Source organism: Acanthisitta chloris, unplaced genomic scaffold, assembly GCF_000695815.1.
Source record: "Acanthisitta chloris isolate BGI_N310 unplaced genomic scaffold, ASM69581v1 scaffold10373, whole genome shotgun sequence".
Lineage (NCBI taxonomy): Eukaryota > Metazoa > Chordata > Aves > Passeriformes > Acanthisittidae > Acanthisitta > Acanthisitta chloris.
In genome coordinates, this window is record NW_008663231.1 from 10,825 (window position 1) to 36,017 (window position 25,193).

General features: G+C 49.1%; 1 protein-coding gene across 1 annotated transcript; it reads right to left on the reverse strand.

Moving 5' to 3' along the window:
* Positions 1–549: 549 nt before the first annotated feature.
* Positions 550–12,984, reverse strand: ETF1 (eukaryotic translation termination factor 1). Its single transcript, XM_009070916.1, has 9 exons — positions 12,815–12,984; positions 11,914–12,053; positions 8,269–8,407; positions 7,166–7,356; positions 6,300–6,429; positions 5,766–5,921; positions 5,192–5,256; positions 3,057–3,204; positions 550–1,395 (listed from the first exon to the last, which is right to left on the reverse strand). The coding sequence occupies exons 1-9, from the start codon at positions 12,975–12,977 to the stop codon at positions 1,313–1,315; spliced, it is 1,215 nt and encodes a 404-aa protein (XP_009069164.1). The 5' UTR covers positions 12,978–12,984; the 3' UTR covers positions 550–1,312.
* Between the last annotated feature and the right edge of the window lie 12,209 nt (positions 12,985–25,193).

Consider the following 25,193-nt stretch of genomic DNA (forward strand, 5'->3'; position numbering starts at 1 on the left):
ATGGCAGAAATGTTAAGACAAGTTCCTGCTCCGTTCAAGTGACCCAGGCCTGTAGGAAAAGAGGCAGATATGCAGCTTGGAACAGGAGCTGCTGGCATACGACCCAGGCACGGCCATGGCAGAGCCTGGGGCAGCACCTGGAGCCCCTGGGAAGGAGCAGGACGTGTGCCTGACCTTGTGCCAACATTCCCCTCAGCTACAGGATCCCCCAAAACTGGAGCCAGTGCCAGCAGGTGGGACTATGGCCTGGAGCAGGCAGTACAGAGAGCAGCCAGAGGTATAACCCATGCAGGGCACATCAGACTCAGGGGACAGACTGCCTCAGTGCTGCGACACGGGTGTCCCCAGGGGCTGTGCCAGCACTCCACACACTGGTGCCAAATGTTCCACACCCGTCACTAAGGGTTCAGCCTTCACTCAGTATTCCTGCAAAACACCCACTTTTATTACAGAACTGTGGGCTCAAATTCACATAATCAAGGAAACCTTACGCAGTCCTAAAGCAAAAAGAAAAACTGACTGAGGAACAAAAAGCCAAGTGTACCTTACTCCACTGAAATCTCACCTTTATTTTTATCAAGACTGAAAAAAAATTAATAAATTCCTGAAGGCTGCACTGCTCAGATCCAAATTAAACTCAAGACTTCAGCAGCATTTCCATTGCAATCCATGAAGTGCATTTCCTAGTTTCTAAGAGCAGTGTTTCTGCAAATAGATTAAAGCACGTTTGGCTGGTGAGCCTCCTCAAACCACCAGAATTTGCAAGCCACACATTATAAACTAGCACTCAGGTCAGTGCCTTCTCAAGGTTTTGAAGAGAATAACAGCTCCAACCTTGTTGCATTTCTTCTGCAGTCTAAGCTGAGAATGCCATGTAAATGGGTCACAGCGCTGCAAAATGCAGCAATTGATTTCTCCAATCAAAGTGTAAAGAAACAAACCAGTAGGATCTTACTTCTATTAATTTTTGAAGGAAGAAGTTTACAGCAGTTAATGTATCATGAAGGTTAAAAAAAATCATTTCCATAAAATACAAGAGCAACCAATTTCACCATTGAGTAAAAGTAAAAACTGGGATTCTTTTTAAATTAGTCCAAAGTGGCATATAGGAACTTAGTAGTTTGCTGCTGTACTGACACTATGACAAATCAAAGTGTAGGGTTTTGCTTTTTTTAATCCAATGTTTGTGGATCAAGTTCTGGAAATGTTCCAATTCTAAGGCAGGGATCTGTTGTGTTTTCCACCATGAGTTTGCTCCTTGGGTTGGATGCTGGAGGGGTGAGGCACGTGTTGCCGGACCCAGGTCGACTACCTAGTAGTCATCGAGGTCAAAAAATTCATCATCTCCTCCTTGGTATTCCATTCCCTGGAAGTCCACTCGGTACCGCAAGATACCTGGCAAAAACAACAGGCTTTAGCTTCTGCAGAATTCCCAGAGCTACAAAGGCAGTTACCCAGTTTCCCCAGCCCTGTCTGCACATCGGAGTTTCTCAGCTCATGCTCAGGAGCCAGCCCAGGCTCAGGCCGAGGGCTCAGAGCAGACATGCAGCTGCAGTCAAAGGTGCCACATGGCATTCACTGCCAAAAGGAAGCAGTACCCAGCGGCCCAGCTTCCTCCTGGAACAGCTGAGCCTATTCCAGAATCATACGACAGGATCACAGACTGGTTTGGGTTGGAAAGGGCCTTAAAGCTCATCTCATTCCACCCCCTGCCATGGGCAGCGACACCTTCCACTAGCTGAAGTTGCTCCAAGCCCCATCCAACCTGGCCTGGAGCACTTCCAGGGACGAGACAACCACAGTTGCTCTGGGCAACCTGTGCCAGTGCCTCAGCACCTCACAGGGAAGAAATTTTTCCTGTTAAGTTCTTCTAGGGCTGTATCTGCCCAGAACTACCAGTAGCAGATCACTAGTTCCAATGTGGCTGCCCAAAGGCCTGAATGCAGCTGGCACTGAAGTTACTTTTACAATGCAGTAAAAGCAGGGTCTAGTTGCTGTCTTCCTGGACTCTTCCCACTCCGAACACCAATCCAGGGTTCTGGGAAGCCTGTACCCCTGGAAACATGTACCGAGGCAAAGGGCATTTTTAAGGAGTATTTCCTTTCAAGTGTCCAAGGCACAGCAGCACCATAAAGAGAGGCTGGATCTGGCAGAGAATGAAAGACTCCAGGAACTCCAAACTCTGAGAACTTAGAAACTCCTTATGTAGCCAAACAATCCAAGCTTGTTTCCTTACATCTGGTGTTCTCTGGGCCCTAAAAGTTGCTCTTTACAATACTCTCATTTCTGGTTTACATCCATCCACCTAAGCACAGCCAGAGGCACAGCTGCTTTACCAGGAAAGCAGCACTGGCATTGTCCTGGAATCCCTAACCTGGGCAGAACAAGGAACACAGCAGGTGGGTTTGCTCTCCTCTGCCAATTATTCTGGTCAGACTGAAGCACTTGTGCCAGACTTGGCTAGAGCTGGTCAGTGAGCTCAAGAGGAAGACTGAAGCCTGTCAGAAGTCTCATTGCTCCATGAATTTGGACTAAAAATACTTTTACTTTGAAAATAAGGGGAAGGCTGAACAGCAAAGTACAGGGAAGGTCTGGGAGATGAGTAACAGAAATCCAACTGCTTCAGGAACTGGGCTGGGGTTTGTGAGACCCTCCTTGTACACAGCAGGGCATAGGCTGCCACCAAACAGCTGTGCAGAGACAGTGAGGCAACTCACAGCCCTTCCGAAACCCAACAGCTAGAAAGCATGTCAACCCTCCCTTTGAGCACCCTGGAGGACAAAGGGATTGAGGGACACAATCACAGAATCAGTTAGGTTGGAAGGGACCACAGTGGGTCATCTGGTCCCACCTCCCTGCTCAAGCAGGGCCATCCCAGAGCACATGGTTGGATAGTGACAGTTGCATATGGAATGAATTCACCTGTACATCCCTGGTGAACACAATTGTTTCTTGAACCAATTTCACGGCTAATAGCAGCAAGATTAATCCCACTCATGTTGGCACCAGACTATCCAATCGACCACTAAAAAAGACATTTTTCCCTTGCAGTTTACCTCCAATTCCTCCAAATCCTTTCACAAATTGAGATCCTTCCTGTGATTTGTCTGTAACAATTTCCAATGTTGCTCCAAATTTCTTGTAGTTGTTTGCAAACCACTCCAGGAGGGGCATACTTTCTATCAGTTCATGTTCCTGCCCAGTCTGTGGAGACATTGGAAGGGAGAAATGAATAATACAAACTGTTACGGTCACTGCACGTTTGGGATTGAGGAAATTCACACCACAAGATGGCTTTGGCTTGAACATCACCACAGTTCTGTCAGTCCTAAGAGGGACAGCAGCCTTCATGGCTCCTCAGGAAGCTTCGCAGTGCAAGAGGCATCCCTGACACAACTGTGTCAGACAAGTGCTGGCACAAGCAGGAGGCTCCTGGTGCTGCAAAATTAAACACCAACAGGCCTTGTTTTGGGCCTCTCCCATAAGGAATTTAGTGCAGAAGTAAGAGAGAAAATGCCTTGTTTATTCTTCTGCTCAAGTGCCACCTCATGCTACACCCCTGGTTTGCACTGTTCCTTTAGGCTTGCTCTACACCCTGCAAATATTTCAGCCCCACTCATCCAACAAGCACTGCTTCCAGCCAGAAACACTGATCCCTGCAAGTTCAGAGGCAGAAAACACAGTCTTGGATGTAGAAGATCAGATGATTATGGGCATAGAAACACATCATTGCACATTACATTGTAAACCTTCTGTGCACAGAAGGAATTGGCGATTCCCCCCTGGGGGCTAATGGCCACCCCTGGCAGAACTCAGAGGTGACCACCCTTTTGGCAAGGGACAGACTTTTCTGCCCAACTCACTCTGCAAAGTAATCACAGAATCACTGAGTATCGTGAGATGGAAGGATCTAACTCCTGCCCTCCACAGGACACCCCAACAATCCACCCTGTGCCTGAGAGCATTGGCCAAACACTCCTTGAGCTCTGTCAGGCTTGAGGCTGTTACCACTGCCCTGGGGAGCTGTTCAGTGCCCAAACACCTCTGGGGGAAGAACCTTTCCCTAATATCCAATCTACCCCTCGCTCCAGCTGTTCCCTTGGGTTGGGTCCTGGCTCACAGAGAGCAGAGCATCAATGGTGCTGCCCCTGCAATGTCCCTTGTGAGGAAGCTGCAGATCATGGTGAGCTCTGACCTCAGTCTCCTCTTCTCCAGCTGAAGAAGCCAAGTGCCCTCAGCCACTACTCATGTCGCTCTTCTAGGCCCTTCCCCATCGTCCCATCCCTCATCTGGACACACTGTAACAGCTTCAAATCATTCTGATATTGTGACATCAATGGTGCTGCCCCTGCAATGTCCCTTGTGAGGAAGCTGCAGATCATGGTGAGCTCTGACCTCAGTCTCCTCTTCTCCAGCTGAAGAAGCCAAGTGCCCTCAGCCACTACTCATGTCGCTCTTCTAGGCCCTTCCCCATCGTCCCATCCCTCATCTGGACACACTGTAACAGCTTCAAATCATTCTGATATTGTGACACACCAAACTGTCCCCAGGACTTGAAAGGAGACTGCTTTAGAGCAGAGCAGAGGGGACAATCTCCTCCCTCGCCCACCAGAGACGCTGGGCCTGATGCTCCCCAGGACACTGATGTCCCTCCTGGCTGCCAGGGCAGTAACACAGACCCCCTGCCCCATCAGGGCTTTCTGACCTGCACAGGCAGGAAACTCACAGGCAGTGAATGACAGATCCACACTTCAAACATATCTAGAAGTGAACACTCCCTTGCACTTAAATCCATGTCGTGATTTCTAACCTCACAGTGGTTCTGCATTGACCAAATCTGCACAGTAAGCAGAGAGCAATGGTTTTGGACCTTGGCCTGCATGTGGCATGGTGCCTACCAAACTCCTGCAGTAGATGGTCTGATGGTGGCTGAAGTCCCCGTATTCCCTGTCAAATCAACCCATTTACACACCCTTGGAATTGGCAGCAGGGAAGACTGGAGAAAAGCAAGTCTAGAATCCAGGGGTTACACTGAAGGTGAACAGGAAGAGCCACAGGTTGCTGTCCTGAAGTCTCATCTGAGTGCCAGAAGGTCATCATGCTCACGCACTTCTGACAAACTAAGCCCAGATGTTCAGAATGCTGCACCAGTACACTGAGGACAAACCCACAAGCCCCAAAGTTGAAATACCTCCTTATCTGTGAAGTGGGATTTATCCTTCTCTTGCTCTGGTGTCAAATACAGGATCTTCTCCTCTACAAAGGGAAAAAGTGGTATTAGGTTGTATAAGGCTACCAGATGCAGGTTAAAGGCAGAAAGAGCTTGACAACAGCCAGCAATTACAACACAGAGGGTCTGGTCACTGGCACTGACTGGAGCTCTTCAAGACACCAAACCGGCCATAGCAGCAGAGAGCAGCTGTGGGGCCAACACAAAAAGAGGGTGAGGTCCTTCTGTAGGTGTAGGGTTTGTCTGTAGTCAATAAGGATTATACTTCTGGCCATAAGGGTCAAGTCTCCCCTCTGGGACCACTTACACAGCTGGCAGGCAGGTTCATGCTGGCCTGTGACAAGCTGCCACCCCAGCACTGCAGTGGAACCTCTTTCCCCCAGAGGAGCTGGGAAGCTGCAGGTGAGTGACCTCCCTACACAACATCCCTGTGATCAGATCTCCTGTGGGAGTTCCTCCAGCGTAACCTATCCCAGTGAGACAGTTCTGGTGTTAAACCCTCAAGGACCTTTCAGTCTCCCAAAGCACTACCTACCCTCTGTGCCTTGGCAGTGCAGGACATATCTCATTATATCCAGGTTTTCATAGACTATCAGTATCTCTACTGCTCCCATTTCCAAAGCTTTTAGTGTATCTTCCACGCCAAAACAGTACTTCCCCGTGTCCTGGCTGATTTCGTCGAAGTATCGTCCTGCAGCCAAGGTACAAAAAGAGAGAGACTGTCACCAACGCTGGTCATGGCACATAGATTGTAAAACAAGCTTGACTCGAATGTGAGAAGAAACTGGAAAAGACAACTGTCACCAGAAGGCCTGGAACTGAGGTGATCTCTGAAGGAGAGAGGAGGTCCAAGAAGTCTGGTGGGGAAAAAAACAACAAAAGCTCCCACACCCCAGCATTTGAGGTGTCCAGGTAAATCCAGAGAATCACTAAAAATCAGGCTCTGCCCAGCTCAGCCAGCATAGCAGGGCTGGGGCAACACACGAAGGCAGCCCAGGAGGTCCAGAGCAGGACCAGCACAGTCAGTCTCACCCATCTGGCTCAGGAGGCTGCACATGCAGTCACATACCTATTAGTTTCTTCTCCTGGATGAATTTCACATTGGAGAGGACCTCAGTTGACAATTCGATTGCTTGATTGAACCCATTTTCTCCTCCATATGAAATGTCAACTAGTTTGAGCACTTTGGATTGCAACCGCTGAACAAAGGAAAGAGGAGACATGAAAAAACATTTGTTACAGAGCAGGACCTGCCCTGAGAGTCTGGGCCTGGCACCAGTTACTGCAGTCATCTGCTGTGCTTTACCTGGGGGCACCAGCCCCGAGTCAGAGGCACCTCTGAAGGCACAATATTGAGATTAGGTTTACAGGAGTTTAATTGCAATAAAGCTTCTACTTTAGCTGTGGCAACACAAAGAGCATGAATGCCAGTTCCAAACCAAGGAGGACAGGTTTCTTCTTAGTTTTACAGCATGTTAAGGAGCTGGAACTGACCTTACACATCATCCTGCCCTGGGCAGGGACACCTCTCACCAGACCAGGCTGCTTAAGGCTTTAGCCAACCTGGCTTTGAACACTGCCAGGGTTGGGGCAGCCACAGCCTCCCTGGGCAACCTGTGCCACTGTCTCCAGTTCCTAAAAGAGTCCCTCTCCAGCTTCCCTGGAGCCACTTCAGATACTGGAAGGTTGCTATGAGGTCCTCATGCAACCTTCTCTTCATTAGCAGTGTTTTAAGAAAAGGAGATCTTCGCTCCTTGCAGGAGGTATTAGGAACATGAGACCTCTTTGGATACATCAGATTTTTAGTTTTGATCAAATCACTTCAGAACCCAAAGCTACATTCCTTCCAAGGAGCATATTAGAGCTCCCGCCAAGATCACCATGTTACTACTGACAGCTTAAGCATTTGCGCTTTGCTCAAACAAGGCCACTCACCTGATCAAACATATCAGACTGACTTAATTCAGTTTTGAAATCAGCTGATCCAGCTAAAACGAGCCCAGCCACGTTCACCTTGTCCCCAGAGATGAAGAGCTGCACAGCTGTCTCTGCCACCTTCCGCACATAGTTGTGTCGCTTCTCCATCCTCAAACGAGCGAAACGCAAGGCAGACTGACCTCCTCTACCTGCACCACAGAGCAGAAGTGAGGCAGTCACCTGGAAGCATTTCACTCCAGGAAGGTTATTAGAACATGGCCCCAACTGGGCCCTGAATAACCAAAGCCAAGTGCAGCTGCAACCTTCAGAATTCGCTTGCCACCTGCCACGCCAGGGGCACTAATGGAACAGTCAGAATAAAGAGGGTTCATTCATAGCAAAACATTTCTCTCCACACATCCCACAGAGGAAAATATATTGATTTTCTTTTCTTTATAAATAGACTCACCTCTGTAGAAGGTGTGCACATTCTCCATGTCCTGTACCTTCATTAGGAGCCCTTTCTTTTGTTCCACGGCCTCACATCCTGCTGGTGCAGTGCAGCCCAGCAGCCTCTGCTGCACCATTTTACTGGGGGAAGAGGTTTCTATTGCATTTTGTCTCATCCTACTCTACAAAGGACAGTAAGCCAGGAGCAGGTAACCACAATTTGCTGAATTCACCAGCAGCTGGCTGCAACACAGCATCATAAACTAGAACTTGAATTTTCCTTGCTCCATGATACTTCTGTGCTTCTTGCAGGGAAGAGCTCCTTGCTCATCACTGTGGTTTGCAAGCCACACCATCAGATGCAAACTTTAGGACTATACCAAGAGGGATTACTACTTGCACTAGTAATATTAAGTTCAAATTGTTCTATAACCAAGTAAAGGGTCAAATACACTGAGAAATAAAAAGTGTCACTTTAAGATCAACCGCATATTACTGTGACTCATTAATTCTGACAGAAGGCTCAGACTAGAGGCTTTGCTGTCAGATTCCAAGGCAGCAAAAACTTGAGTAGAGCTAAACCCCTACAGGCCAAGTTCCCTGATTTCAGCCTCACATCCCACCCCAGGACATGCTGCTGCCAACAGTCTAGAGACAGACTAGTGCATTACCATGCTTCTTTGGAAGATCCACAGTGAATTTGTGCAGGACTTCTCGTGTGTTTCCTTGAAGAGTTCCAAAGAGTGCCCCACTACCATCTATTACAATAAAGCCAAACTTGCTGTCGTCGGAGAGCAGTGCTGTAAGGGCCTGGAAAAGAGAGCAGGTGTCAGTGAGAAGCAGTGCTCGGGACCCTGGCTCAGACAGGCCACCAGAAACAGTACACATCAACCAATTTTGGTTCCATAGATGGCCATTGCTATTTTTTTATGAAGAAATTAGAGGAAGAGCAGCAGATTCAGGAGTTGTGACTGTCCCAGACCACTACAGAATCACAGAACCCCAGACTGGTTTGTGTTGAAAGGGAGCTTAAAGTTCATCCAGTTCCACCTCCTGCCATGGACAGGGACTCCCTCCACCAGCCCAGGATGCTCCAAGCCCCATCCAGTTTGGCCTTGAAAACTTCCAGGGATGGAGCAGCCACAGCTTCTCTGGGGAACCTGTGCCAGTGCCTCCACACCCTCACAGGGAAGAATATCTTCCATATATAATCCTGTCTCAGACAACACTGACAAGAGCACAAAGGAAACTCAAGCTTAATTTTGATCACTATTTCCCCGCCTTGCCAGTTCCTCACCTGAGGTCACAGCCAGGGGTAACAGCCAAACCCTAGAGATGGGCTCTTGAAAACATGAAATGAAACAGATCACACCTCTATGAGGCTGCAGTACCTCTCTGGCTGGCACAACTGGAAGATTTATTTTCCTAGCATTCCAGCCAGGAAAGCAGAACTTGGTCAGTTCACTGTCAGTTCAGTTTTGCACCAGAGCGCTCACACAGCCTCTCAACTTGCCTCTACCACAATCACTGGTTTCTGCACCTGCTGACTTCAAGTCTCAGAGGCAGAATGATGAAATCTACAGTGGCTGTGGCAGATTCTGCTTTACAGGGCACAAGTAACAGCAGCAATAATTGTCCGGTGCGTAACTGGCTATAGAGAAGATAGCCATACATTTGCTAAAAAATTAAGTTATCTTTCAATTTTCTTCCCTTTAAAGAAGGCAGCACAATTCATCCCATCAGGTCATTTAAGCTGACCAACAACTAAAGCTTTGAGTAGTATCCAGGGGTTTGAGTTGCTGTTGTCCAGCTTCCAGCCCAGCCCTGCTGCTGGTGCTGTGGGACATGCACAAGCACCCGAACTCTGCATTACTTTGAGGCAATCTGTAAGCTACTGTTCCCTCAAGGGCTGCCTGACTGGGTAGAAACATCCAGCACAGACAAACACACACACTCCTGCTCACTTATACATGCCCCAAAAGAAGTAATAGCCAGAATCCTCTTTCTGCCTGGCAAAACCACATCAGTAGGATGGAGAACTTGTCAACCTCCAGATTGCTTTAAGTCACTGCTTTAATACTGAGAGTGATGGTGCTGGTTTAGTGTGCAGGACCTTCAGCTGCCTGCCAGCCTGATCACTGGGCTGAACGGAAAGGATAAAAACCATCAGCCATCTTCTTCCAAAATCCACACAACCAAGTCCTCAGTCTTCAAGCTTAAAAGAAACAGAGGCTAAGGTTTAATGGAATCTCCTGGCCAAAATAAGTATTCTGTATTAATTCCTCAGCAGCAGGATGAATGAGAGGAGGAAGTGGCATATTACATTGCAATCTATTTAACTGGGACAGAGCCAAGCAAAGCTTGTGACTGGAATGAGTGCTCCAGCCAAGGTATCAAAATTGTAAATCCTACCCCTCAGACACACACACCAGGGCTCATATCCCCTCGGGAAGTTACTTCAGTTTCACACAGGCAATAAAATATCCAGAGGAAATCTTATCAGATACTCTTGCTAGGCAGCAGATGACTACAGCTCTAATGTTCTTAATTCCCTCTTATGTTAATACAATACCCATGATCAGTGATTCTCTGTCTCCCTTTATTAGTTCTGTGTCACCAATTCCATTGTTCCACCTATCAAGCACCAAAAAGAGACTATTGCTTTTATCCTGTTCCTTCAGCCTGGACCAAGTTTCCTCTTTGCAGCTCTAGCCTAAAGGTGAAGATCACCTGCTTTTCCTGCCCCTTCACACATGTTCACTTTCCTAGGAAATCTGTGGATGTCCTGAACCAGCTGCCCTGTTAGCTCAAGGTGCATGTTGGGGGAACCTCTGGGTTAAACGCAGGGATCCACAACCAAAGAGACAGACAAACCCAGGCTTCAGTGCTCACTTCACCTCCTTGCTCAGGAGAGCACACAGTAGGCTTCTACAGCGCCACTGGGTTCTGCAGCGCAGGCAGTACCCAATAAAATTATCACAGACTCCAAGGGGAGAGCACAGAGCACATGGAGGGAGGTGCTGTCAGTAATCACATTGATCACAGACTCCAAGGGGAGAGCAGAGAGCACACGGAGGGAGGTGCTGTCAGTAATCACATCATCGGGAGCAGCAATTACCACAGATTCCTCTCAGGTCACTGCCACTCTCTTGCTGAGCAATGCCACACACCAGCAGTGTATTTAGAGCTGCCTCCTGGGAACAGCCTGCTGGGCACTTCTGTATTGAATCAGTGCCCTGAGGCAGGAGCTGCAGAGGAGACCAAATTAATCCCTTTCCTGACAGGGCAGAAGGCAACCCCCCACTGTCCCTCTGCCAGCAGTGGCAGGGACAAACACCTCCCCTAGCTTGACCATCTCTGGCTCTCCGCTGAATCCTCTTATTTACCCCTTGCTTTCAATTGACCGTGGACACATGGACTCAGCAGAACTGCAGACCTGTCGCTGTGCACAGTTTTGTTATTCCTGGTAGACCACAGACATGTTGGGATTTCATATTTTGTGGGGAGACAAACACCAGGGATGTGCCTCACCTGTGCAACAAGCATACCTTTCCTTCCTGTGCTCCTACTCTTTGAAATCCAGTTATGGAAAAGATCTCCAAACACCCACACGAACAAGCAGAACTACATCACTGAAGGACCTGTCAAATCCCTGTCACATGGGTTTGACAACAGGCAATTAAGTCTCAGTCCACATGGTAAATGCCATTGGCATAAGCATCTGTCAGTCACCTACTACAAAGACTGAGACCTCTGCACCTGCCAGAGCCAAAACAGACTGAGAGGCAATAAACTGACTACTATAATCCACATTACTTTAAATATGCCTCAAACCACTCCTTTAACTAAGATAATTAAATGTTGGATAAAAGTAATCCCACTTTACCACAGACTGATTAGGCTCATGCCAGTTTTCCATCAAGGGTCTCAGTTAACACATTTGATATCAAGACTGGCAACACTGATGTTAGCTTGGCATTACTTGAAGGCCTGGCTTGGAATAAGACCTATGGGCCTCTACAGCTAAGGAAAAACCACCCTGTCTTGAGTTACAGATAGAAGCTCATGTCTGTGGGTTCCACACACTCAGATTTAGGGGCTGGCCCAGGACATCAGCTGTGGCAAGAGCTGGACAACATCTCAAGAGCTTTCAGCAAGCATCACACATTTCTGGGCAGTCACAAGCCATCCAGTGGCCTCACCAGAGGACGTGTTCCTCAAAGCCTGCTGTTCTACAGGCCCAAGCACACCAAGAGTTGTTCCAGTAAGCCCAGCACAGCAGGCTGACTTTGGCTATGCAATAGGGGAGCTCTTACCTCTGTGTGGAATTTGTTGTCACACAAATACAACGACGTATTGATTGGTTTGAAAGGTTCGAAGTCAATGTTGACTTTCTTCTCTTTTCCTTCTTCTGTCACAATTGTTCCACAGTAAACAACCAGACCATTTGGAGGTACTATAAACAACACAAGGCAGTTTTGGGTCACTCAGAAATATGTCAAACTGTTCCCATCAAAAACTAACTGCCAGGCCTTGAGACTTAAGAGTAGAGTTGAAATTCAAGTTCAAGCTTTTTACTTTCCCTTTTCCCCCACCTCATTCCCTCCAGAGCTCTACCAATGGAAAACATAGATATGATGGAAAGACTTGCAGCAGAGCTGCAAGAACATGCACCTGTCTGTTTAACCCATGAGCCTGCAAGCTCATGGCATCCAGAAAAAGGCAGACCAGTGCCGTGAGGCTTTCCTAGTCCTTACACAGTGATTTACAGAGTGACCATCCCAAGGAAGGCCATGTGCCAGCGTAAAGGCAGTAACAATGAACTCTCCCAGTGCCTGCATCAGCTCCCTCCCAAAGTGATGGCAGCTGCACAGTGCCATGCATAATGCATACAGAAGTTTCAGCCTGATGGAAGATCACCAATGCAAACGAACTATTGCAGAATAAACAGCTCTTAAATCTGGCCAAGTGTAGCAGAGTGAACACACCTAAGGACAGGATCATGAGCCTGCTGATTAAAGGCAAGGACCACCTTACTACTCTAGTCCCAAAGTCCACCCCTGAAGAAGCCATCCAAGGGCAACATACCTGGAATATCAGTGCAAAACAGCAGCACAGGCCAACAGATTTGATTAGCAGAAAACTGCATAGTGCAGGAATTTAAGGCTGCTTCCAAGAAAGGGAAGTGTGCCAGGATCCATACAAGCTAGGAGTTACCTTTGTTATAGAGTTTCAGTCTTTGCTGTACAGATGTAATGGCTCCCAGCACTGAAAGGCGATTCACTCGGGACTTAATGTTGGAGGCAGTGCCAAACTCATCCGCTAGCATTTTTGCCACTCGCGAGATCTGGTCTTTGGGAGGAATGATCAACGAGATCATGCTGGTACCATTGCTGAGAAGGGAAAAGAGAAGGGTTGTGAGTAGCCAAAGCAGCAAACCTACTCGCACCATATTCCATGCATGCAGTTGTCTCTCCTCCCTCCCTCCAAGGATGCTCCTTCACTCTTCCCAGTGTAATTTCCTTCTGCTGGACGATAATGGGAGAAAAGAAAATGAAACAGGCTCTTCAGAGAATGTGACTCCACAACCCAGTGTTCAGGTTAGCCACTACCCAGCAAGTCCTCCAAAAGCTGCTTGTTTAACCTGGGATACTACTCTGAAAAAGAGCACACATGCACCGACTGAGGCATGGAAGCAGCTCCCAGCAGAGATTATTTAAAACAGTGCAGCCACATACTTTAAAGGACATTTCAAAGCCCATTCCATTTGTTCTCAGACAGCTGGAGCACTAGGCAGCCCAAGCACTGTTTTAACGCTTTGTTCTCCTTGAATTAATACAGAAAATGGAACTGGAATGATCCCTTGGCAGCAGACATCCCTTTCTGCTTCCCCACTGGCGCTTCGCTCCCCAGAGCAGCTCACCAACTCCGGCAGCTGCTTAACTGAACTGTGTGTAAGCACACGACTGCTGGTTCACAAGCACCAACCCCAGGCACAGTCAGGAGATAAGACCCTACAAACCACAGGACAGGCTTAAATGAAACGAAAATAAGCTTGATACTCATTTTTCCTATGGCTTTGGGGTGGATCCTGCACAGGTCTTAATCCCCAAAGCTGCCTCATGGTTCCAATCCATCCAAAGGCAAAATGAGAATTGAGGAAGCTCCCATCTACCTTCCAGCAGGTCCCTCTCATTTGTCATTGAAGTATCCCAGCAATCTGAAGTGCTGCTTCTGCATTGTCTCAGGTTTAACCCAGACCTCATGCCTCCCATCAGAGTAATGGCACAAAAATGAAATACCTCATCGGATCCTCTAGCCCTCTGAAGGGCAAACCAGCTAAGCTCTGTGAAAAAACCTCTCCTCAGGATTCTGAGTCAGAGAACAAACACAGTGCTTTTCAGACATCAAAAAACAGGGTGTTACTCTTTTACATTTCTTACAGGAGGAGAAGACTAACACAACACCTGCCTGCTGCTGTTTCAGACTGTCATGCACTAATGTCCTGCCTGAAATGTTTGGGCTACAGAGGCAGCAGGGAAGTGCTTTAAAAAGAATCACTTCATTAGCCTCTTTACAGAAGTTGTACAGCCCTCTCCCAAAGATGCTCAATCCAGGCCAATGTGAAATGGATCCTGGTAGGTCAAATAAGTCCCTGACCTTAAAGACAACTAATTAAGTTTAATATCCAAGATCCTCACACACACTAATCAAGGAAGTCGCCAAGAGACAATTGCACACGTTATTCCCAGAAGGAGCTTTGAGCCATGCTGACAGCTCTCAGGCTTCCAGGTCACACCAGCCAGGAACACTCCATATCCCACTCAATTAAAGCAGTTAGCTACCCCACCGAATGGCACAAGCCTTAGGGGAGAGATAATGGCCTATCACTCCCAGCAGGCTGCTTTGAGGAAGAGGCTGATCAGAATGAAAGCAACTCTTCCTGACTTCTCTGAAAGTAGCATTTGAGTTATCTCTTCCTCTGAAAGAAGAAAGTCTCAGACTCCCCAGAGATTAGAAAAGCTCTGCACATCACACCTAACTTTCTCCATCAACTAAGGGCATCCCCATGTGAGAGGTGGGAGATGGGACTGCTATGTCCCTTGGGCACTCCATGGCTCTCCTGCTAGGAAGAGACTTGATACAATTTTTCCTGAATCAAGGACAGAGGGGAAAGAGCAGACAGTGAGTCCCGTCACTGGTTGCCTGGGAGAAGAGGCCCACCCTCCACCTACAACCTCCTGTAAGGGAGCTGTAGAGAGCAAGAAGGTCCCCCTGACCCTCCATGTCTCCAGGCTGAGCCCCCCACAGCTCCCTCAGCCACTTCTCATAGCACTGACTCTCCAGCCCCTTCCCCAGCTTCGGCATTAGCAAGCAGGAAGGCTGTGTGTGCCCTCCCAAGATCAATTCTCAGTAAAAAGAAAACATTTATAAAGCTACTTTCAGTTTTACAATGCAAACCACCTCTCAGATCCCAGGCCCTGGCCTCGTGCTGTGTCCCACTGCCCTGAAACACTGGTACCACAGAGCCAATGGTGTGCACTGAGCACCCACAGGGTCGTCCTGGGGCCATGGGAACTGGGGATCACTGATACCACACAGCACCTTATCTGTCAGGCAGAGCCCCATTGCTGTTCCCCACAACAGCCCAGCCAAGGTAGCACAGTGGCCTTCACAAGCCCTGCTGATTTATCACTGCAAACAAAAAAACAGTCTCTCAGATGAGGCTCTCTCCCTCATTTAAATCTCAAATAGTTCAACACAGCACAGCATTGTGCTTGGTCCAATCCTTCAGCAAATTCCAGTTTGGATTTATATCCAAAAGCACCTTCTACTACCAACATAAAGTGCAATTCTTGGGTTTGGCATGCTTTCACCACTATTGACACAGCCAAAGCTATTTCAGGCTCCAACCAATTCCTGCAGAATCCAGCAAAACAACAGGCATGCAGCTTGCCACGGGAGCACCTCATGGCATGCCAGGCTGCTGTGCCTGGAGTGAGCCAGCTTGTAACCATGTGTCCCCAGACTCCTAGGGGGACAGCCCCTGCCACCACTGCCTGCTGGGTACAGCTAGTGTGGCATCAGCTAAGTGAGGGGCACAGCACTCCCCGCACATCTCCCTCTACCTCGAACAAGCACACAGTCAGGACCTGAGAGGCTGAGACCAGTAAGACACCAGCTTAAGCAGATGGGTACATTGGCTACACAACCCCCTCGCACACCACTAACACCTTGTGATCCTGTCACGGAGAGCAGTGTTCCCCTCGCTGTGCAAGCTTGTACCTGTACGTGACCTTACTGCAGGATGGCAAGGTTTCAAAAAACCCTGTGCTTGCATCTGCTAAGTTCACCACAGCGAGACAAAATCTAGCACAGTTTCCAAGAAAGCTGCTGTTCAGAAACACTCAGGAAAAAATAGGTTATCCTACTGAGTAAGACGATTTCATAGTATATTAAGGGGTTGGAATGGACCTTAGAAATCATCTAGTTCCACCATCTAGCCCTGGGCAGGGACACCTCCCACCAGAGCTCAAGGCTTTAGCCAACACGGCTTTGAACACTGCCAGGGTTGGGCAACAAGTGCCAGTGTCTCACCACCCTCAGATGAAAACCTTCTTCCTAATATCCAATCTAAATTTCCCTCTCCCAATTTATCCCCATTACTCCTTGTCCTATCACTCCAGTTCCTAATAAACAGACCCTCCCCAGCTTCCTCGTAGGCCTTTCAGATACTGGAGGGTTGCCATGAGGTCCCCACACAACCTTCTTTTCCAGGTTTCCTATCAGTCTTTGCAGCCACTGTGCCTCAACAAGACAACAGGTATTTCTGCAAATCTCATCCTACCCCCTCCACAGCTGCCACCAGGTTCTGGAGTACATTCACTTGGGGATGGAAAACATCCTGACTAGGGCCTCCAGAAAAGGGCCTTTTCCAGCAGCAGAGCCCCAGTCCAGCAGGCCCTGCTGCAGTGAGACAGGGGACATGGCAGCACACTGCCACACACCACTGCTACTGTGGACAATTAAGTAATTGATGGAGATCAAAGGCAACGCTCACACTGGGGTCGAACATGCAATGAGCTGGTTCTTCCCTACATCACCCTCAGGGCTCCCAAAGGAAGGATGGACCCAGTTCCAGATTACATCCTGCTCAGCAGGATCCTAATTTCACAGCATTGCTAAGGTTTTCCCTCTGGTTTTAGCACACCAGAGCAGCTGGAAGCTAATGCTTTCAGACTGAACTGAGCCAGGGAGCTTGCAGCAGCTCCAGACAGTTGCTGTCCCTGTTCAGGGGTAAGGAGTGTTACACAGCAGCCAAAGAGCTGCCATTGCAATCCAAGAACGTGATGCTCCGAGCTGTTCGCTCTGCTGGAAAGCAGCATCCCAGCCCACAGGCCAGCAAAGCATCCACTGCACATGGGGCTGGAGGGGAGCAAACAATGCAGAGCATTAAGGGCACCAGTCCACACACTACAAAGAGTCAAGCGGGCAATCAAGTGCCAATTGTGGAAAGGCAGAAGTCATACGCTGTGGGCACCAGCCCTGTCAGCAACTGGCAATGAGCTCAGATCGATCACTGCCTGGAAGGGAGCAGCATGAGGCATTTCTAGGACAGAAGATGAGGATCGGAGCTCTCACTTTCCTAAACCACTGCAGGTAGGCTCCAGCTTTCTCCTAGGCCCTGCCAGAGAGCTCTTTGGGAGGAAAAAGGGAAGGAAAATCAAGCATGTTTTGCTCTCTCACAACAGCAGTTTATGTAGAAAATCAAGCTTTGTGGATAGCATAGTCTGTTCTACTATTAAAACTTCAATGCTAATACAGAATTTCAGACAACTGTACCACAAAACAGCTTTCCCAGACACAGAGACCTCAGAGCAAATGTTAACAAGTTATCACAGCAAGTGGCAGTGTGGGCAGTGCTGAATGACTGCTAATCTCATCCCAAAAAGCTGAAGGGAAGTCTTGCACTCACTTATTCCTGCAGGCAGGTACCACAGTATCCAAGCAGCTCCATTTCCCTGCACAGTCCTCCTGCACTGCCTAAGAGAGATCACCCAACAGCACCTCACTGTGCTGTGGTACTGCAGACCACAAGAACCACTGGGTCCTTTCCAGAAGCAGGAGCAGGGATTGCACAGAGGACACTCACCAGCTGGATCACTGTGCCCAGCCCCAAGCCACATTTGGCACCAGGAGCAACGCCCTGCAGACGTGCTTCACAGCTCAGCGTAAGGAAGCCATAAGAGCAGTAGGCAAGTGCACAAAGCAGGCAGTGTCCCACATAGGACATGAGCTGCCAAGACAACCCCATGGCTGGTTCCCATTACAGCTGGCAGAGGAGCCTCCCCTGCTCTGGGTGGCCACCGCCATCTCCAGGGCTTTGGTTTCTGCTCTCCTGGCCATGGAAGGAACAGCTGCGCAGACCCTTAGATCTTCAGCTTTCAGCTGAAACTAAAAACTGGTCTAATGGTGTTCTAAAGGCTCCTTCGACCCCTTACACAGTGCTATGTCAGGGAAATGTCTCCTTGCATGGCCACATTAACCAGCAGCACCACCCAGAGCTCCCCTCAGCTGGGCAGACAGCAGCAGCCACAACCAGGAGTCTGAGGAGAAACAGTCAGTCAACCTGTCTCCTGCAATTTGGGATATGTGCTGCTATGGGGGAGCATTAATTTCACAGCCATGCTATATAAATAGCTGTCACTGCCCTAGCCAGTGCTATCAGAGGAGACTTGACCAACAGCAGCTGACTTGTAGCTGTTCCACAATGCAACATTTTACACTAATAGCACACCATGTAACATGGGGATGCAGGGGCAAGGGAGGCCAGTCACTCTCTAGGACTCAAAATGGGCTTATTTTTACAGAGCACTTGCTTCATGAGCATCTTGCTTTCCCCAGGAACCAAGGGCAACACAAGGCCTGGCAGGAGCACAGAGCAAACAGCTTGCAGATAATCTGATCTTAACCACATTCCACAGCTAGGAAGCTTTCTATCAAACACCTGTTGCCACATACTGCTCCAAGCGGTGTTACCTTCCCCAGAGCAACCTCTGCTGGTCTCCATCCAGGAGGACTGTGGATTATTGGGCAGCCCTAACATATTCCAAGGAGCCCAAGCTGCCTGGACAGCCAAGTTCTATGGCAGCTAAGGCAGTTTGATCACTGACACATGCACAGCCAGCTGCAAGGCAGATGCCAGCGCTATCTATGTAATCCAAGACAGAACTCCATCAGGAACATACCAGAGGCCCAAGAAAGAGCTGCTTCTGAACAAACATCCACAGTGCTGCAGGCACGTGGTGCTCCAATGCAGGACTAAGCTGAGGGCATAGTCCACAAAATCAGTGATGTAAGTAAAGCATATGTGAGGGGTTTTGATCCTGTATCTGAGCAGGGATGCAGTGCTACAAAAACTAAGCGTCCTTTGGTACAGAGAAGTACAAAATTGCTGGTTTGGGTTCTCTTACAACACACAGGGACACTCCCAACTCGTCCCTGCCCTTGATGAACAGCATTGACCTTGCCCCAGGGAAGTTCTGTGCATATGCTTTCACAACTTATGAATTGTGGCTGTGAAGGACACAAACAGGTCACGGCTGTACCCTTCAGAGACTTAATGCCTTTTGATAAGACAAGGCTTTCATCAAAGTGGCCCAAGTCCACTTGAGATGCCCAATCTAGAGAGACCCCAGCAGATGCAAGAGCTGTGCAACTTCTCCTGGAAAACCTGTCCGCCTGCTAGGACAGAGCAGAGACTTCTTGAAGTCTAGGATCCCTTCAGTGCTCCAGAGACAACATCATCTGGAAGCCAAAGACTGCATTGCCTGTGAGAATATCAACTGAATGCTCAGCAACACACCCAGCATGCCTCAACCTAACTGCTGCCTGGAAGCAACAGTGATGTCTCCATCAGAACCAGATAAAATCCCAACCCCCTGTGAAGATGATGGGCTGAAAGCACAGCTGGAGCAGGAGACAAGTGCTGCACAGGTGCCCAGAGCACACAGCACCAGGGAGCTCTCTGACATGTAGTGTGAAGTTGAGCCAAAAGCCACTCTGGATCATCTGCTAAAAGGCAACATCAATGCAAGTGGTTCCTCAAAGGTTTCCAAATCATCCAAAGAAGGGTATGAAGATATGGAAGAGATCAGTTCCCAAGCAAAAGTCAAGGCAGAGTTCACCTCTCTGCAGCCAGTGGCACCTCAGAAGCAGAGAAAAAGCAAAAGATGAGGGTAGAAGGGGTATGAGGAGAGGATTGCTCAGAAGACCAAGTAATTCCTTCCTCAGAAATCCTCTTCAGCACAAGCAGTAACTGCAGAAATAGAGCCCCACTGCCCTGAATTGATAAAACACCCCAGACAGCAAATTCCTCCTTCAGCCTCTGAATGCCACCTCTACCCTGGACAAAGGAAAATCACTTAGCTGCACAGCATGAGACCACGCAGCTATTCCACCATGGCTCACACAATGGCAAGCTCTCCTGCCGCAGTCCCGTTCCATAGCCCAAGACAGGAATCTCGTATATCATCTTCCCCTAATGCTGGCAGATTGGATAGAAAAAGCACTTTGTGTAACCAGAAACAGCTTGAATGCAGACATCAAGATTGTCCTGAAAAGGCATCCTGCCCTCCTATCCTAACCCACTGACGTTTTCGAAGAGGAACAGCCTCCAAATACCAAACAGGCTTACTGAGTGCAAGCTAGGGAGTGAAGCACCGAGGCAGAACCCACCCCGGGGAAGAGAAGTGGGCCTAACCTCCTCCGTGCACCCCTGCTCCAGCAGCCAGTGAAAGCTTCCCACAGGGAGGCAGCAAATGACTAGTTCAGCAAAGGAGCAGAGGCAAGACTGGCTGGTGTCTCACCAAGGGTCAGGCAAGGCAGTGCCATCCCCCCCAGCAGCCACTGGCCTGCTGCCAGGACCTGCCTCCTGAGCTCAGCATGCCTCGCCCAGGGCCAGAAAGGAGGCGAGGGAAGAATCAGGTCATAGACCTTTACTCCTCCACACAGCACAGAATTTGGCCAGCTATCATGTGTCTAAGGGCTGCAGAGGTGGCAGGTAACAGTGAGCCCTTGCCCACTGGCCGCCACACATTGCCCGCCCAGAGGTCAGCGCCAGCAGCTCCAGGCTCCCGGTTTCCTCCCGTCCCCAACCGAAGCCAGCTCCATGCTGGGGCTGCTGCCCAGGACACCACCAGCACCCAAATCCACAATCACTTGTGAAGCAAATCCCAACCTCCGTTCTGCATTGCTGAAGAGCATTGAATCGGCACAAGCAGATCTTGCACACCCCATGGGGAAGGTGAACCAATGCCACTCCAAAATCCTTGGATCAAAGGCAACACACCACAAAACATAATTGCACAGGCATGTTTTGAATAGGCCTTCCTGGCTGCTCTGACCTCATGCAGAAAGCCCGGATGCCCAATTACTGGTAAGTGGAACAGACATTTCTGCACTTCAGACATTTGTGACTCACTGGGAGGCTCAGTTTTGCCACAGCTCCCCTCTCTCCCTCCTCCCTCTCCAATTATTAATGCTCCAAGTTTAAAAGACTTGTTGCATTATGCTAATGGCCCATTTGGGTACAAGATGTACACTGAGGGACTGAAACAACAAATCCAGATTTGCTTGTTAAGATGTTAATGCCTCAGAGCTACATGGGAATAGGTGGCTAACGGGGGAAAAGAAATCCAGTTGCCACAAAGCCAAAGAAGTCTGTTCTCTTTTGAGGTGCTTGTTCCCATCTTCTACCACATCACTCCTCAGGGGCTCCTTCATTAGCTCTCTGTGAATGATGACCTGTGCATGACTCACTGCTCACTAATGATTCACAGTTGTAGAAGAGGTACCAGGCTGCCGAACGACTGAGTGCTACGAAACACCTGCTAGGTTTCTGACCTGGAGCTGCTCTCCCACCTCAGGTCTTTTCCAGCCGCTTGGAGTGAGTACTCTCCAAACAGCATTTCCCAACTGTTGCTTTAATTCACAAGGAACAGGCAAAGCAGGCAGGTGAGAGCCCAGGAAGTGTATTACAACAATTCGACAGAGGCAACCAGCAGGATGTCAACAGCCCCCCTTGGACACTTGCCGGCTCAGCTGCCTCCTCACCTGGCACAGGGACAGGATGGCCTGCTCAAACCACCCAAACACAAGAGACACTCACATGAAATCCGTGTTCAGCTTCTAACCCAGCACTATGCAGACTGGCAGCCTGAGAAGACTCCAACAGCTGGAACAGAGAAATAGCATGGACACAACCACAGTACAGCCTACACGGTTACCTGCCACAGAGCCCTCAGCTGCCTCTTCTGCCCTGGACTATTCTATTCCAGCCTCTCTGCAAACGTCTCCTCCTTCTCCTCGCACACCCAGAAGCAAAAAGCAGTACTAATATTACAGCCCTTACCTCCAACAGAAACGTGACCTCCCTTTAGAAACTCCCCTTGACACAAGCAGGCTGACAAAGCACTACTTGGAGGAAGCAATCTGGGTGAGGTAAGAACTTAGACAGAACCATAGAGTGGTTGGAAGGGAACCTTACAGCTCATCTCGTTCCAACACCCCTGCCATAGAGACAGCTCCCACCAGACCAGATTGCTTCAAGCCCCTCTTGGGAGGCTGGAAGAGATTACAAATTGTAACCTCTTCACTAAATACTGCACACCATAATGGCATATCATAAAGTCAAAGCAGGTAACTCACTGTCAGTAGACATAAATTCCATGTGCAGACCATTCCATTCTGCAGACCCTCCCCTTCCAGTCCTGCCCCACTCATCTGTCTCACATTCCCTGCAGAGGGACTCACCCAGCCCAGGTGCTAGCTGAAGCAAAACACTTCCAGCAGAGAGACACCAGCTTGCAGTGGAGAGATCCTTGAGGCTATCCCCTGACTGGCACCATCATGACACATCAGCACTGCAACTTAAGTAACAGCACGAGCTGACGGCCAAGGACCACCGTGCTCTGCCCTTCCCAGATAGACCAGCTCACCCAGGTGTGGTGCAAGCTCTCCTGCATACTCCACGTCCTAAGGCGAAAGCTTCAGCTCTGCACAAACAGATCCTTCATCAATAGCTAACCTGTGTTCCAGATCTGAGGCACAGCCATAATGTCAAGCAGATCCTGATAAATCTCAGCTGCCAGCCTGGGAGCAGGGGAAGCAGCCTCTGGACCAACACATTCCCAGCAGTGCAGCTACAAACTAATCACAGGCATGAAAGACCACACCACATCATCCTGCTCATGTATGAGATCACTTCAAGACAAGATGGTTGCACTGGTACCTGCCCAGAGCCAGCAGTGGTGTTACAGTCACGTTACCAGAGCACAGCGCTCTCTCTGCTGCGCTGTGTCCTGTCTCGCAGTCTAAGAATCCATACTGGAGTGAAGCATCGACTATTTCACTCCAACAGTTATTCCAGCACAATGACAACTTCAGCACCATGAAGCTGCAGGGCACCTGCCATCAGCGGGACAGTCCATTCACAGGTGAGTGCTGCAGGTGCTCCCAGGAGTGACCATGAACCTCTTCTGCCTAATTCAGAAGGAGATACAGCTCACCAGTGCAGCACTGGAGAACCTCTGCACCACCTGCTCCCAGGTCTTTGTTCAGATGAAACTGGAAACCAAGCAAACCAGTACAGGACATTTACCTGTCACTGGCCCCAGTTATCCCCTAACCACATCCCAGCAGATGGTGCTGCTCTAGCATTCCCTGCCACTGTGTTAACTCCCAAGGTGAGCTCTCAGGCCACTTTTGGAAAGGTTCAGCATCCTAACAGTGCAACAGATCAAGGCTACCTTGTTTGTTCTCCAGAACCACCAGATTATCTAAACAGGCCTCAGCCTTGCCAGGCTGGCTGGTCCCAAAAACAGCACCATCCCAGGTCATCCCAGAACAAGATGTGGAGAAGCACAGCTTGCACACACCTTCACCCAAGCAGCCTCCTGTGCCTGCTGCACAAGGCTGGGAACCAGCAGCAGCTTGTGGCTAATTCCAAGGCTGGGCCTTTCCATCAGGACTAGCAAGACTCCAGATGGGCTGCAGGAGAACCCAACCTGCCAATGATGCATTCTGCAAACAAGCTGGGCAAATCTTTTATGTCTGAGCAACGTGTCAGCCCGTCCACCCCGAAGCAGTACTGTGTCCCCCTTTGCAGGAATTCCCACATACTTCCAGGCCTCTGTCATTCCTGGTGACTTTTTATTCCTCTCATGTCTGATTTCTCCCATATAGCAGATGAAAGCCTCAGCCTGACAGAATCCAAACCCAGGCAGCAAATCATATCGCTTTGCTTTCCCAAGGCTCTGGTGACACCAAAACTTGCCCTTTTCTCCCTTCTCCTGCTTTGAAACATTTCTTCCATTTAGAACCAGAATAAATTACTTGTTCATACTTAGTTTCTGCATTTGCCATGTTCCCCTCACCTCCCAAAATGCCTGACTGGGAAAAATGTTCCTCCACACACAGTCTGACAGTCTAAGGTATGTTTCCACCATGGCCTTTGCCTCCTCTTCCCCTGTTCCAGTAAAATAACCAACAAGAGCGACTGCTCTGAACACAGCAAGCCCAAGGCAGGGGAGCAGCCTCAAGTACCTGAAGGTTTTACCATTGTCATGGAGCTCCACACCCTGAACCAGCACCTGCAGTACTCCCACCCGGGGTCAGGCAGTCCACCCGGCCACAGAGGTGTTGGTGCTGTTTCCAAGCAGGAAGCAAGCTCTGGTTCCCAAGCCTTGGAGAAGTTTCCCAAACACGATTCAGATGTGACATCTCAGGTCTCAGCCTGTAAGGAGACTGCTTGTTGCTGCTGATTTTGCCAAGCATTTACAGTTTACATTAGCAGAAAGCCCTGCCCATAATACTGCTAACTATTCAGAACTGCAGAGACCAAAGGAACAAAGAGAGATTGTCAGTTTAGCACTGACACTGGGAAACTGCATGAAGCAACAGCAGAAAAGCCCTGAAAGAGAGAAAAGGGAAAAACAGAGTGGCTAATGCTGCTTCTACTTCAGCTGCTGCAACTCCACATGGGAAGACACAGCTGCAACGTCTGGGAGCGTAGTTTTACCGCGTCCGTTCTGCAAAACCTATGTGGGCTGAAAGCAGGATGAATCCTTCTGGAGAGGAGAAGCAGAGAAGTCTGATGATAGTCTGAGCACTCCAAGCTCTCAGAGATGAATAACAAAGCTGGACTTGTGTCAAGGCCATAACTGGCTCACCACCAGCCTTTTACCCTCACCTTTTTCTGGCCAGAAAGGTTAATTGCTTGCATCACGGAACTCTGGCCCCTCTGCTCTCCCTCACACATCCTCTGCAGAGAACAACTACTCGCCTTCCACCCCACTAGATCAGAAACATCAGCTCATTAGCTTTGTACAGGACCACAGAGTTTGCAACTCAACTTTGGAAGAGCTGGGAGGAGACAGCAGACCCTTCTGGTGCAGGAAGCAAGACACAGACAAGCGCCACTTCAAGCCCCTACCAGGAGACAGGGCTGTGGGCTGGGTCTTAAAATTATTGTTCACTATTTTGATTTGACACATTCTTTCTATCCAGGGACCAGTGAGAAAGCCAGCTTACCTCA

Coding starts and splice junctions, on each gene's coding strand:
- ETF1 (XM_009070916.1), bottom strand. CDS start 12,977: ATGATCTCGTTGATCATTCCTCCCAAAGACCAGATCTCGCGAGTGGCA. Junction 12,054..12,814: donor ACTGAAACTCTATAACAAAG/GTAACTCCTAGC, acceptor TGTTGTTTATAG/TACCTCCAAATGGTCTGGTT. Junction 5,257..5,765: donor GCACTGCCAAGGCACAGAGG/GTAGGTAGTGCT, acceptor TTCCCTTTGTAG/AGGAGAAGATCCTGTATTTG.